The sequence below is a fragment of the Colius striatus genome, chromosome 3 (assembly GCF_028858725.1).
Source record: "Colius striatus isolate bColStr4 chromosome 3, bColStr4.1.hap1, whole genome shotgun sequence".
In the NCBI taxonomy this organism is placed as follows: domain Eukaryota; kingdom Metazoa; phylum Chordata; class Aves; order Coliiformes; family Coliidae; genus Colius; species Colius striatus.
In genome coordinates this window covers 68,299,091-68,313,210 of record NC_084761.1, presented here as the reverse complement: position 1 = coordinate 68,313,210, position 14,120 = coordinate 68,299,091, and the positions used below count along the sequence as shown (strand labels likewise).

General features: G+C 35.6%; 1 protein-coding gene across 2 annotated transcripts in view; it reads left to right on the top strand.

The window, feature by feature from the left end:
- Positions 1–14,120, top strand: part of TUSC3 (tumor suppressor candidate 3) — a 124,177-nt gene that overhangs the window by 29,288 nt on the left and 80,769 nt on the right. For both annotated transcript variants that reach the window (XM_061992717.1, XM_061992716.1), the window contains exon 2: positions 12,480–12,649. In XM_061992717.1, the coding sequence (XP_061848701.1) occupies positions 12,480–12,649 (170 nt within the window). The remainder of the gene's footprint in view (positions 1–12,479; positions 12,650–14,120) is intronic.

Below are 14,120 nucleotides of genomic sequence, written 5' to 3'. Positions count from 1 at the left end.
AGTAAATTTTCTTGTGTTAACCACATTTTTCTTTTTAAGTGGAAATTTATATGCCTCAAGCTGGGTATTTGTTTTTGGATAAATGTGAATTTTTGTTTTAGTGTTACAAGTTCTGGTTACTTATCTTGAAGACACAACTGGGTGTATGCAAAGTTATTTAGTCACACTACAGATTACTAACCCTACCTCCTTTTACAACAGAGCTGGTAAAAAGTTATCTGGCCCAGAAGCCCTGTCTGTTCTGCTTTATGGAATCTTTAAATACTTAAATTTCTGTACTCTTATTTGTCTTTTGAGTCATATGTTTGCATAATTTTTGGGAAAGCAGTATTTTTTTAGAAAGATATCTCATCTCACCTTGTACCAGAAAACATTAAATTATCAAGTGTTTGTCCAAACCCCAAGGACCAAGCAAACAATGTGTCAATGAGATGACAACCCTACCATTCTATGATTCTATGACTTTAGTCAAGTCAGAATATTATTTGGATGGTGTGTTTAAAGCAACCCATTTATATGGTTGATTAATATTCATCCAGTTTCTTTCTTGCATTTTTAACTCTTTGTGTGTATATAGTTCAGAATATTTAACTACATTATTTTTAATTTTACATTCATTGTCCTATATAAATTTAATAATTTTATACATTTTATAAATATTTTCTTTATTAGACTTAGTGTTTTGCAGAGTAAATTCAATTTGGTTGAACTGTGCTCTTGTAGTGGGAGATAAATACTTATGTACCAGGAAAGTAAATTGGAAAGTAGTGCCTCACATACTTATTTTTAAATGTGATTCAGACCTAAAAGTTTATAGCAAATCATGTGGTGTTCTTGTAAAAGGATAGGTTTCTGTCAAACAGAGATAAAGTGTGTTCTCAGTCTTTGTGTCTGTAGGGATTACGACAGTAATTGCATCTAATTTCTGGTGATGGTTTCTCCTCCCTGTGGTCACTGATGTATTATTTCACTGAAAATGTGTGGGGAGGAGTTGAAGTGTCTGCAGTGGATTTCTTAAATATTAATGCAATTCCTATTACTTTATGTTTTATCTCTAGGCTTGTCAGAATAAATATTTTTTCCATAATTGTTTTCTTCCAAATATAGAGGGGAAAAATAATGTGTAAATTGAGAACTTTATTTAGGGATGTGCACATACATAATGCTAATATTGATCTGCCCTCTCCACTGCCACCCGCCACACAGACTCCCTGCAAGAAGGAGAGAAGTAAATTTTGTTACATTGAATAGTACAATTCTGTAGAAAAGGTAATTTTTTTTTTAGTGTCCAGTTCATGAAATGTAAGACCTTGACTCCCTTGAACAATATGGAATATAAATTGTGCTGGACTAGAATTTGAATGAGCTGCTAAGTGGTACCTCCTTTTTTTCTCTGACATTTTTTAAGACTGTAAGAATTTTTAAAGATTAAAATCTCCCTAATTTACTGTATTTAAACTAGTGCAACCAATGTGAATGTTACTGATTGGCATTTTTTCTCATAATGAGTTGATTTGTTTTTTGTTCTTGTATGTTCAATGAATTCTGTTCATGTTCACCAATTCTGTTGCTAAATATACTGATGAGCTTTGCATTTATTTTTCAGATATTTACCATTATTTTTTAGGCTACTGTACTCTTCTCAATAGCAATTATTGTTAATCTACCAGACATCTCACCCTCTTATTCCCTTCCTGCTCCCTACTTGTCAAAGATTTTTCTTCTCACTTGACCTTTAACTAGTTAGTTTACTCGCCTTTTAGGTCATCTATGTAATTGACTTTGTAATGTTAAATTGACAAATGAATGGATTAGAGCTATTCTGTGCTTTTTGATTAGTTACTGCTTCAGTTTTCATGGGTTTTGCTCACAACAGGAGGGTGTGACTGTTCTAGCATAGACTATTGTGCTAATGTAAAAAAGAATAATAGCAAAGTATCTTTCTAACTAATAAGGATTTGTTTTCACTTTCTGTCTGTATCTGTAAGGCAGTTAACTTTTCTAGTTCATTATCATGGCAAATTATGTAGAGTTTGGGAGAGAAGTAGGAAAGTGACTGTGTTAGAGTCAAATGGGAGAAAATGTAATACTGAAAAACCTCATTTGTAAAGGCAAACATTTTGTGGAAAAACTGTTTCTGCAGATTCCTCAGGCTATAAAATAAGATTTCTGAGGTATATTTTTTTCCTCTCATGCTCTTTTTAAAAACTATATTGAATGGGAGTTGAAAGTGGCTGTGGTGGTAAACTACTGTGCTAATATTGACCTTAAAGAATGCAGATTTCAGAAGTAGAATATTTAAATGTGAGATAATAAGTTGAATTAGCTGTAGTGTCTTTTCAGTTAGCTGCTAACCAAGACAAGACAAGAAGCTGCATAAATTTCATTCGCATTCGAATAGATGTGTTCTTTAAAGATAATACAGCCTTTGACTTCAGTAGTTTTTCAGTGTTTATCCTTTGTGGAGTTATTTTAAATACAAAGATAGTGTTTCTTATCTCAGGATGTCCCTGAGATGCAAATGGTGAGGGCCAGGAGAATATATACTAGGATATTATGTTTCCTCAGTTCCCTCAAGTTGTTGTAGGAGTCTCAAACTGAATGTGGACTAGGCTGACTTTTGACCTGAGCTAATACAGCCTCTGTTATGTCTTTGTGGTGATGGACTTGAGATCTATTGAGTGCTTCAGAATATATCTGAGTGCATTGAAGTACTCAGGAATAGTGATGTCTCTTCTTCAAATGAACAAAACCAGGGGAAGTGCTTTACAGAATAATCCTTCTAATTGCTTTGGAACTAAATCTTTATGGTAGGTCTGTGGAATAACAACTTATGAAGTTAACGCTTACTTTCTCCTTTTAAGTTTTTCATGATTCTATGTCAACAAACCCCTTAAAATCAACCACAAAAACCAAACTGACGAGTAGTTTTTCTTTTCTTTCCCTTTCTTCTGTATCTTTAAAGTCCTAGACTTCAAAAGGAGAAGGAATCTTTCTGTTTTCCTTAACTTTAGATGTATAATAATCATTGGTCCGTACTGTGTCCGTTACAGAACTGAAACGGTATTTCTTGAGTTGTTTAGCTCTCAAAATTGGAATATTCCTCTTTAGCAAAAGAATAATCTAGTATTTTTTTTCTGCAAACTCCACAGTTATTTTTAACACACAACTTAGCAGATGTAAGAGCTATTATTTTTGTGTAGCGAGAGTATGTCATGGTTTGACATGACAGCTATTTCTTGTAAGGGAGAAGGGGCTGTAAAGACGCCTCCTATAAGATGTTGCTTGAAACTCTCCCCAGCTCTGAGCCAGACCCACTTCTGGGGCTGAACCAATTAGATGCCTCCACAATCACTTTTTAAGAAGAAGCCGAAGAGGAGGCTTCTTCCTGTTCCTTCTCTCTTCTGTCTCTTCTTTTTGGGCTGGTGGTGGTGCAAGGAGTGGAAAGAGAAACAATCATTCAGACTCCAGGTTCAGTGAGGGAAGAGAGGAGGAGGTGTGCTGGAGCAGAGACTCCATTGCATTCTATTGACAGAACTGGTGAAGCTGTGATTTGTTTGCATTTTGTTAAAGCCACCGCATTCAAGGGCAGAGACTCATTTTGCTAAAGAAGACCTTGTGCCAGGGGCAGTGACTCACTTCATAAAAGCCCCTATGCCAGGGGCAGTGACTATGGCTGGAGGAGGTCATGTCCTGTGGGAGGGACCCAATATTCACAGAAGCTGTGACTGTGGGGAAGAACCCATGCCAGAGAAGTTCGTTAAGGACTGTGTCCCAGGGAAGGGACCCCGTATCAGAGCAGGGGAAGAATACCAGGAGTCATCCTTCTCTGAGAAGACAGACGTGGCAGAGTCCATCTGTGAGAGACTGACTATATCCCCCATTTCTTACCAGGGAGAGTCAATGTGGATTCACCAAGGAGAAGTCCATTTTCACCAACCTGATAGCCTTTTACAAGGGCATAACTGGCTGGCTAGATGAGAGGCGAGCAGCGGATGTCATCTACCTTGACTTCAGGAAGTACAACAGGATAGATTATTCTGAAGAATTTTTAGAGTTTACTTAAAGTCTCATACTGTATGTGATTTCTGCCTGGCATCATGTCCTCATTCCAAGTACATTTAGCTATGTGGTCTGGTATGTACATAACTAGTATATGAGCAGCCTGATCCTGAATTATTGAGTTCTTATGGTTTGCTCTAATAACATGATTTTTTTTCCACGTAGATCTCATTTTAAAGAGATTCGGCTGAACAAAATAATTTGCAATAAAGTTCACAGAGAACAGTTGTTTATGTAGCACTATTTGGAGAAATGTTCAACTTATTTTCACTAATAGTGCTTGAGAGCAGTCAAACAGGAATATAATTTAAGAAAGAAATAGCTCACTTTCATGTTTTCAAAGACGCTTTGGACTCAGAAAACGACAGAAAAATAACGTTTTGGGGAAAATGACTTGTGTCTTTCTTTACTATTGAGCCTTTGCTTTCAGTAGAAAAATGCCATTTCTTCAAATAATTTAGATAGTTTAAATAAGGCTGCCTGCTGATTCCAACAAACCCTGAAGAAGTGAAAAAATGAGATCAAAAGTTCCTTTATTTTTTTAAAATAAGCACAATATTAATAATTTGTTTGAAAAGTCAATATTCTTTGTAGCAAGAGAGAGGTACACAAAGTATATAATAGTTCTTGAATGGCTTTCAGTAGTTAACTGATAATTTTTCCTTGTAAATTCAGCCAGGCTGCTGAATGGTGTGCAATGAATATTGCAGCAAGCTGAACCTCATAAAAAAAATTTGGGTGATGTGTGGAAAAATTTCTGAAACTGGCAATATAAATACAAAATAGGTTAAAAGACTATGTCAGCTAAGCTTAGTCATACCTAAAACTCAGAAATATTTAAAAATGGCAAAATGCCTGAGTATGTTAATGTCATACATGCCTTGATAATCTGTAGCTGTGAGATGCAATCCTGGATCTAGAAATTGTTTCAGAAATAATAATTGTACATAGAATTAACTTGAAGTATCTGGTTAAAAAATCATAAACTTAGCACTCTAAAAGGTATGGACATATGCAGTTCCCAGGAATACTGAATAGTGAAAAAATACGCAGTCATTTAGAATTAGATTGATCATTGAATTGAAATATATGTGCAGAGCGATATTTGTGTTTAACTTCTTTTTGCATGATTTCAAGATGATTCAAAGGATTTTCCCCATCTTTTAATCAAGAACTTTTGCAATATTTTTGCTAAGTCACCCTGAAGTGTTTTCCACTGAGAATAAATGGAACTTTTTGAGCCTTTCTGTATAGCAAGTGCTCTTGGAATCATCCTGGTTGTCCTATATTATGCTCTCCTGAGACTAATATCCTTTCAGTGTAAAGGTGGCCTAAGCAAAATGTACTTTGAGGTTTAGCTGATGCTTTTGTTGAAGTATCTTTTCTCTAATTCATAATTCATTCTCTTGATATTTCTCATTATATTTTTAATTACTTCCATACTTGTTTAAAAAATAGCAAAATAAAGCAGTAGAGAAAAAGCCTATAACTGTATAAAGCATTTTATCTAGGTTTATATCTATAAACTGTTAAACAGTTTAACTTGTGTTTATTTAATGCAATACAGTAGGATTTCTCTTTCTTGAAGTAAACTATGTGCTTGTTTACAGTTCTAGAGTGTACTCTGTAATTAATATTGTTGACTTTACAGACTTGATTTAAATTAGGTAAAGTTTATGAATACTTACATTCATTTAAAAAAAATCTGTCAAATTGTGAAAAATTTGACAAATATTAAATGTAAAAAAAGATAAAATCCGTATGATTTTAAAGGAATTATCAATTTTGGAATATACTTCATGGAAATTAAGGATCTTTAAAAAATGAATTGGACAAAATACATCCATGGAGACATTCAAAAACCACCTGGATAAGTTCACGTGTGACCTACTGTGGATGACTCTGCTCTGGTAGGGGGTTTAACTAGATAATCTTTTGAGGTCCCTTCCAACCCTTAAGATTGTGTGATTCTGTGATTATGCAGGTTACTTTTAGTTTTGTGTCCTCTACACTCAAAAAGTACTAATATTACTTTCTTGTATCATGATTAGAAAATGTCAGCTCCAAATAATAGGAAAGCAACTGAATTTTTTAAAAATGGCTAATGGATCAGTTTATGGGCTGAAATCAAAATCGTCAGTACTTTTAGTTCTGATGTTGATTTATCTACACAGCCTTCAAAGGACATTTTTAGGCTTAATACTACAAAATGTAGGCTTTTTTTCATAAACATGAAAATCAGACTCTGATTCCTATAAACATATTCTCAGTCACAGCTAAATGACTTGAAGTCAATGGAGCATAATATCAAGTCAGTCATACAGTGACAGCTTATGTGGCTTCTTAGTTATGTTCTCGTAAAAGCTTTTTGTAAATATACAAATAAATAATCTGAAAGGCGAAAGCCTGACACATATTTTTGTATTAGTAGTTAGTAACTTGGTTTAATTAGTAAGTGGTTATTATTTTTTATTAGTAAGTTGATAGGAGGTTTTTTGTTTGTTTGTTTCAGGTTTTTTGTCTATTTTAATTAAAAAGCAGCCTTTGAAAGGATGGAAAGCTGCAGAGGAGAGGAGGATAGGAAGGAAGGAAACCTTCATAGCACTGATACAACCATTCTCAGTAGAATAATTACTTCATGACTTTACAGCCTGTAGAACATTGTACTGTGCTTCTGCTGCTTCCAGAATTTGATGTGAATGTTGCAGATTTCTGCTGCAGCAGTATGTTGCTCAATGGAATATCCAGGTACTTAATTCTGGAGTTCCCTGTGAGACCTATGGTTTCTTGTGTTATGAGTCAAGAAATTACATTTAACAAAGTCTGTAAATTTTATATGACCTGAGCTTTCTATTTCTGATTTTAGACAATTTCAAAACAGGGAATAAGCTGCCTTTCTTTCTTTGAAGAGGAATAAACTTTGATAAAATTGAAATACGTTTTAATTTTTGGATACATTCCAGAAGAGCCTAAGAAGTATTGGAGAGAAGAGTGAAGGTCTAGACAGATCAAAAATTGCTCTTCTTTCACACTTTCAAGCCCATGAATCCTGTTAGACCTTGTTTAGAAGGCTTGTGCAGGAAAGTAGTTATCCATCTTCTCCCTTTTTAGTCAGTAGAGAATTATATAGGTACATAAAATTACCTGAGTTATATGCAAGAATTGTTTGTCAAGTTTTATGAAGGATAAAACTAGCTTTGATATGTTCAAGGATATTAATTTATTAGTAGTGTAAATTACATTTGTATGCCAGCATGAAGTGAACAAGGGACAACAGAGAAATGAGTAACTGTAAATTTAAATAGACTGTAACAACACTTTTAATGTTAATTCCACAGTCTTTCTGCCATTAATGTCATGCAGTCAATAATTACATGTCTGAATTTTTATCAGACATATTTTAGATGAGTTAATGATTCTTAACCACATAGTGCTAAAATGCATTTATTAGTACAGTTAGTTTCTCTATACTGTTATTCTTGGTGTTCCTAAAGACTGAAAAAGAAGACTGTTAAATTGAAATTTAAGATGTATACATCAGGTTGAGACTTATGAGATACTTTAAATGCCTTATGAGTGCAACCTTGGCATTTTTTTGCAATGATTTTTGTCCTGAAGTAATTACCTATAAAGCTAACATTTCTTGGGTATTTGAGGCACCTAAGTGAACAAGCAGTCTTCAAGAATGGTCGTTCAGTCTGCATTAGCTGGTTTTGGTAAAGTATATATAAAGGAAATACGAAAGCCAAGCCACCTCAGTCAGTACTTTTTATTTATCTACAAAATCTGTAGTTAGTCTATAGCCTATTACTATCTCCAGTACTAACTATAGTATCAAATTGTTAATTAGAAACTCCTTGCTTTATTTCTTTCTCTACAGAAACTGAAATTTGAGCTACTGGACTGAATTTGAAATGTTTCATCAAGAAATGAAAATGCCTTCATAAAAATCAATGTCTCAGCCTTCTTAGTTAGCCAACAGCAGATTGAGTCCCTGCCTAATTTTTTTGATGACTTTTGATGACTAGTACTGATATCTCATCTTACAGATCTAGACCTTGCTTTTGTAGAGCATCTTCCATGTTCACATGTCTAGTACTATCCAGGAGACAACCTATTACATCAGAAAGAGCTGTGAAACCTCTTCTGAAACCTGAAAGAAGTAAATTGGTAAAACCAGTGTGTTTCAAATGCATGGAGGCTAATTTAGACACTGGAGCATCATTGAGATTTTGTTCTTTGCTTTTTTTTAGGTAGTCCCTGTACACTTTCAGTTACTTGCATGATGATGATGTGACTGAAGGCAAGATAAATGAAAGGAGGTGTAACGAAGCAGCTAAGGCAAAATACATTTTCAGTAGTGTAAAAGGATCAGAAATATGTTTATATGACAGAGACAATCTTTTGTCAGAACCAAGGGAAACATTTGCTAAACATTATTTTGCTGTGATGTATATTTATTTCCCCAATCAACAGATCTGAATCAGCAAGTGTTTAAATCTTAAATATTTTTTCTGTGTTTTACAATGGAGACATTTGTCTTGAAAATGTCAGCAGAATCCATTGGACAGACGGAGTGAGCAGAATCTAGGAAAATATAGGTGACTTTTTTGCTTTGGTTTGGTGGGTTTTTTTTTTGTAGTGTGTGTTTTGCTCTTTTGTTATGTGCTCATTTGTGGGTTTTTTGATTTTTTGCTTTTTTTCCCCCGGAGAGCCATGGTTTTATTTAGGCCAAAAGAAATTTAGAAAATCTGACCAAGGAAGATTACGTCAAGTGAGGCAAAATGTGTGTAACCACAAATAACAGGGTGGTTGTTATTGTTTATGCTTTGTCTTGTAGGCACTGTGTCTTGGGAGAATGAATAAATAAAGCTGTGTTTTAAGTAGCTAATCTACTAGTCACGGAGTATGAAAGGGAAGGCTTGTAGGTGCCAAGCTCTATTGGATTAAGAAGAGAGCAGATATGGGGGATCACTGGGAAGCAATCCCAGTTCCCAATATTAGGGAGTTCCTGAGATGCAGATGCCAGAGTCTGGGCCTGACAGCATCTTCTGTTTCACAACTTGTCACCGTTTGCCTATGTTTTTGACAGGTGGCATAGTTGTTTGATCACATCACTGGAATCTGAGATCTGTAATGAATGAACTTTAACTTAATTCTTTTGCTTTGCTCTTGATTCAGTGTTATGGACAACTGCAAATGGAAAAATGTTTTGCTAACCACAGGAAGAAAAGCAGAATTGTTTAGAATTACTGTCCCAAGCAGGTTGTTTCAGTGGGGATTGTTCATCTACTTAATGGGATTGAGGCTAAAATGCCAATGACTATGCCCGTATTCCAGCAACAAAACCAGTTTTCATACGTGATCTCTCTATGGAAAAAAAATCCTGTCCTAAATAAATAACTGCTTTCTTGTTACATCAGAAAAATCCTGATTGTTAGTTTTGGGCATGTTTTTAAGAGTTATTTAGTTTTGAAAAAATGCTATTGTGCCATATGGTTTTTTGCTTATTACCAAATAGTGTAGGAACAACAAATAAGATTATAGCTCTGTTTAAAGATATGAGTATAGCTATTAGCTAGCATTCATGTCATTTCCACACATAAGTCTTGTATGTTCTTTTATTCTACTTGGTGCATCATCTAATGAAAATATACATAATGATATATGGCTGCCTCTTCACCCATTTATTCAAATATTCTCTGGGCTTTTGTCAGTAGGCTGCTATCTTTGACGCTTTTGTAGCTATTTGCACCAAATAAATGGCAATTTTATTCCTAAAGGAAGATTTTCCCTTCTCAGGTTTATGCTTGTAAATTGATTGTTTGTGTGTTTCAACTAAAACAATTCCCTTGAGTTAACAGCTTAAAGCTGGTAAATGCTCAGAAGAATTCTTTAAATAAAAGTCTTTAAACACATGTAGGGTCTTTATCTATAGACTGTGGAAAGGTACAGAAAATTAACACTCTAGAACAAAAATGAGATAGTGTGTCTCGTTTTATGTATAATTGTTCACGTGTCTTAGTCATCACAACGTGTTTTGTCTAATGAGTCTGATTTAGCCATCCTCTCCTATTTCCAGACTTTCTCTAGCAGAAGAATTTCCCCAGGGAGTGGAAAGAGACAAGTCAATACATTTTTTGTAAATGGCTAGAATCCTAATGAGGATTCACTTTGGTGACAGTTTTATGTATAGTTTGTATAGTTGGATGGTAAATGGTAAAAGAAAAACACTGGAGGACGTGTCATCTACCTTTATTTCAGCAAGGCTTTTGATACCATCTCCCGTTACATCCTCATCCAAAAGCTCAGGAAATGTGACTTGGATGAGTGGATGGTGAGGTGGATCAGGAGCTGGCTGAATGACAGAGAATGGTGATCAATGGCACAGAAACAAGTTGGAAGCCTGTGTCCACAGGGAGTTCCACAGGGATCGGTTCTGGGGCCATCTTGTTCAGCATCTTCATCAATGACCTGAAGGAGGGCACAAAGTGTCCCCCTGCAAGTTCATTAATGACACCATTCAGTGAGATCTGGACAGGCTTGAGAGTTGGGCAGAGAGGAACCTCATAAGGTTCAACAAGGACAAGTACAGAGTCCTGCATCTTGGGAGAAACAACCCCCTGCACCAGTACAGGCTGGGGGTTGACCTGCTGAAGAGCAGCTCTGCAGAGAGAGACCTGGGAGTCCTGGTTGATAATAAACTAACTATGAGTCAGCAATGTGGCCTCGTGGCCAAGAAGGCCAATGGCATTCTGGGATGCATCAAGATGAGAGTAGCCAGCAGGTCGAGGGAGGTTCTGCTCCCCCTCTACTCTGTCCTGGTGTGGCCTCATCTGTGTCCAGTTCTGAGCTCCTCAGCTCAAAAGGGACAGGGAACTTCTGGAGAGAGTCCAGTGGAGGGCTATGAAGATAGTCAGAGGACTGGAGCATCTTCCTTATAAGGAACTCCAAGGGACATCTACTGTTCTTTAAGATGGATGATCTGACATGGAAAATGTAATTTTCTTTTATCCTTGTAGGTCACTCCTTGCTTCCTCTCATATATCTATCTCTACTTTTATTTATAGCCTTACTGATTTGTCAAAATGTTACTAGATGAGCTAATTTTTCTGTTTCATTCTAGTTTTTTTTTAAGTCCTAGAAAAGCCACCCTGTCTTCTTGATCAGTTATTCCTCCACAGTATTTGAGTTTCATCCTTCCCTGTCAACATGTTCTCTTTTCTGAGAGCATCACCATTTCAGTATGTTTTGTTAAGCTACAGTGGCCCTCCATCAATTTCTATATTCTTTCACTAAGTCAAGTGTTTTATCAGAGGCCTCGCATCTTCCAGTTTTGACCTCCATTTCTCTTTTGTTTGATACCCCCTCACTTTCTGTCTGTCCCCCTTTTTGTCCTTCCTACATTCTGTCAGCATGCATCTTCCAAGCAAGTCATAGTATTCCAGTTTTCTCCACTCTTTTTTTAGCTCTTGATATAGGCAGCTTCCACAGTGCCCTTGATCAGAGAACTGAAGGCAAGATGGATTGTTGCATTGCTATAGGTGTAGCAATCCACCTAGAGTATGGTCAGTGTAACCTTGTTGAACCTAGATAACTTAGGAGACTGAGAAGTCTCTGCTGAGTATGTGTAACATACTCTTTTTATCAAGCCTCACTTAATAAAAATAAAAAACATTTTCATAAGGATGGTTAGACGAATGTATTGAGAGCCATCTTCCAACATGTCTCATAGCCTGCTTTTAAACCATTTATGTGATGAATTCCTTTCATGCAAAAGAAAAGCCACAGAGTAGCTATTTTTTTTCTTTTGTGCTTATAGTTCAGCCAAAATATTTTGGGATTCTCAGTATTTTTAACAGGATGTGCCTAAATGAGTTTATAAGACAGTGCAGTCCTGTCTGTAGCAAAATATAAAAGTTACATTAATTTCAATTGGTACATACTTGTAAGGAAAATCTGAACACAGTAACTATTTCTGTCTTTGTAGCTACATTTTTATTTAATTTTAATATGGAGTGACTGGTAATATCCTGCTGTGATTTTTACTAAATAGAATAAATATGACATAATGCTGTATTTTCTAGTGCTTCCCATTTTTAATGAAAGATAAATGATTGCTGTACTGGTATCCTGTGTTTAGGCAGTCAGCCTTGCTCTACTCCTTTGCCTTTGGTAACAACCTGGTTGATTTCATTTTATATATCCTTTCTGTTTAAGACCATGTTGAGTTGTTTTTTTAGATACTTAAAACCTACTAGTTTACATAGAAGATGAAATTGTGCTATAAGCTATATAGCGGTGCCCCCAACTTCCTGCTTAAGTCCATAGGACTTCTGAGGATACAAAGACAGAGTCTAAGTATGAAGGGCTTGAGGCTTAAGGTTAACCATCCTCATCCTTATCCTCAATTACAGAATCTTTTGGCTGAGAAGGTGGAACAGCTGATGGAGTGGAGCTCAAGGCGCTCAGTCATCCGTATGAATGGAGACAAATTCCGAAGGTTTGTGAAGGCTCCACCTCGTAACTACTCTGTGATAGTGATGTTCACTGCTCTCCAGCCGCAGCGGCAGTGCTCTGTTTGCAGGTAATTTATACCTCAGTTGTCTTTTACATCTTCCTGACTGCAATTTTCAAGTGAATGTTTTAATCAATGTGCAATACACTTGAGTAGGATTGTTCATTGTATGGGATGATAGATGCTTGCTGTATAACAGTCTCATGTGTTTCTTACAGTGTCTTTCAATGTCCTTTTAATCTATATGTCAAATGTTAGAAGTCTTCCTAGCTTAGGGATTTGTTAAATCACAGTTGAACAAGATGTTCACAACCGAAGAAGGCCTTCTCTTTAAGAAATCTGCTCTATTTTATTATTACTTGACCGTATTCTTTCCAAAGATGTTTTGTGACAGAAGTGATTAATTTGCATTTAATAATATGGCACGTCATTGATTTCTTCAGTTAAGTCATCCAAAACTGATGCAGATGTGAGTTACATTGTGATTTCACAGCTTTGAACAGTTCTTACATGCAAACACATTTTTCCACAAGAACATGCGTATTGTGGAAAACTGTCTTTCTCTGCACTTTGATATGTTCTGGTGGCTGCTTTTAGAATATGTATTAGAGTGGCTCTAATATTCTTCTAAGTTCAAGATCTTTCTCTGCAAATTCCTAGTTCAATAAATTAATCAAAAAATGACCTATGATAGACATGGAAATAGGGCCAAGTGACTGAAAGGTAGTCATGCCCTTATGAAATCGGAAACTGAGCTAATAAATCCTTTTTCAGCCAAAATATGCATTAGAAATTATTGTGTTTAGTACTAGTTGGAATTATTGTGCAGGACGTTCTAAAAAGTATTTAGGTAGACAGTAAAATACTCGGTAGAACTATGAAATACGTAAGCTGTATAGGAATCACAGAAGAAATTGTATTTCTTGGTGTTTATGGAACACCTATTGAAAAATATGCAAAGTCAGTAAATGTAGCAGTGTGTTAGATTTCTTAGGTATTGTAGTGCAATATTTACAGTAGAAACTTTTAACTTGTGTACCTGTAGTCATATATGGGTTTCATTAAATTTTATTTATAGACTAATTTTTGTCATTGAAGTCAGTTGGTCAGTTCTGAGGGGGGTATATGTAAATTGCATTCCACGAGTTCACTCTCCACATCTGAACCATGAAGAAGTAGGTGCAGAAGCTTTCCAGTGTTCTTAAGTTAAAGAAATATTTTATTTAAAACTTTGAGTACTTGTTTGCTGTTATTTCTTCCTCATGTTGCCAGAATTCAACTTTAAGAGATTAAATAGGAGTTGAAAGTTTACCATATTGTATAGCCATTCCTTAGTTCCCTACGCAGTAGATAAAGCTACAGGAAATGCACTAAGTTCAGTTTCATAAGGGTCTGTGTATTTGTCATTATAATGGCCATAGCAAATTCTTTCCCTATGTTATGTACAGCTCTTTTGTAAAGCTTGTGAAAACAACATAAATATTGCCATTATTAAGGAAATTAATTTTGCTTACAAGTGTATATTGTTTAAGGAAGTTAT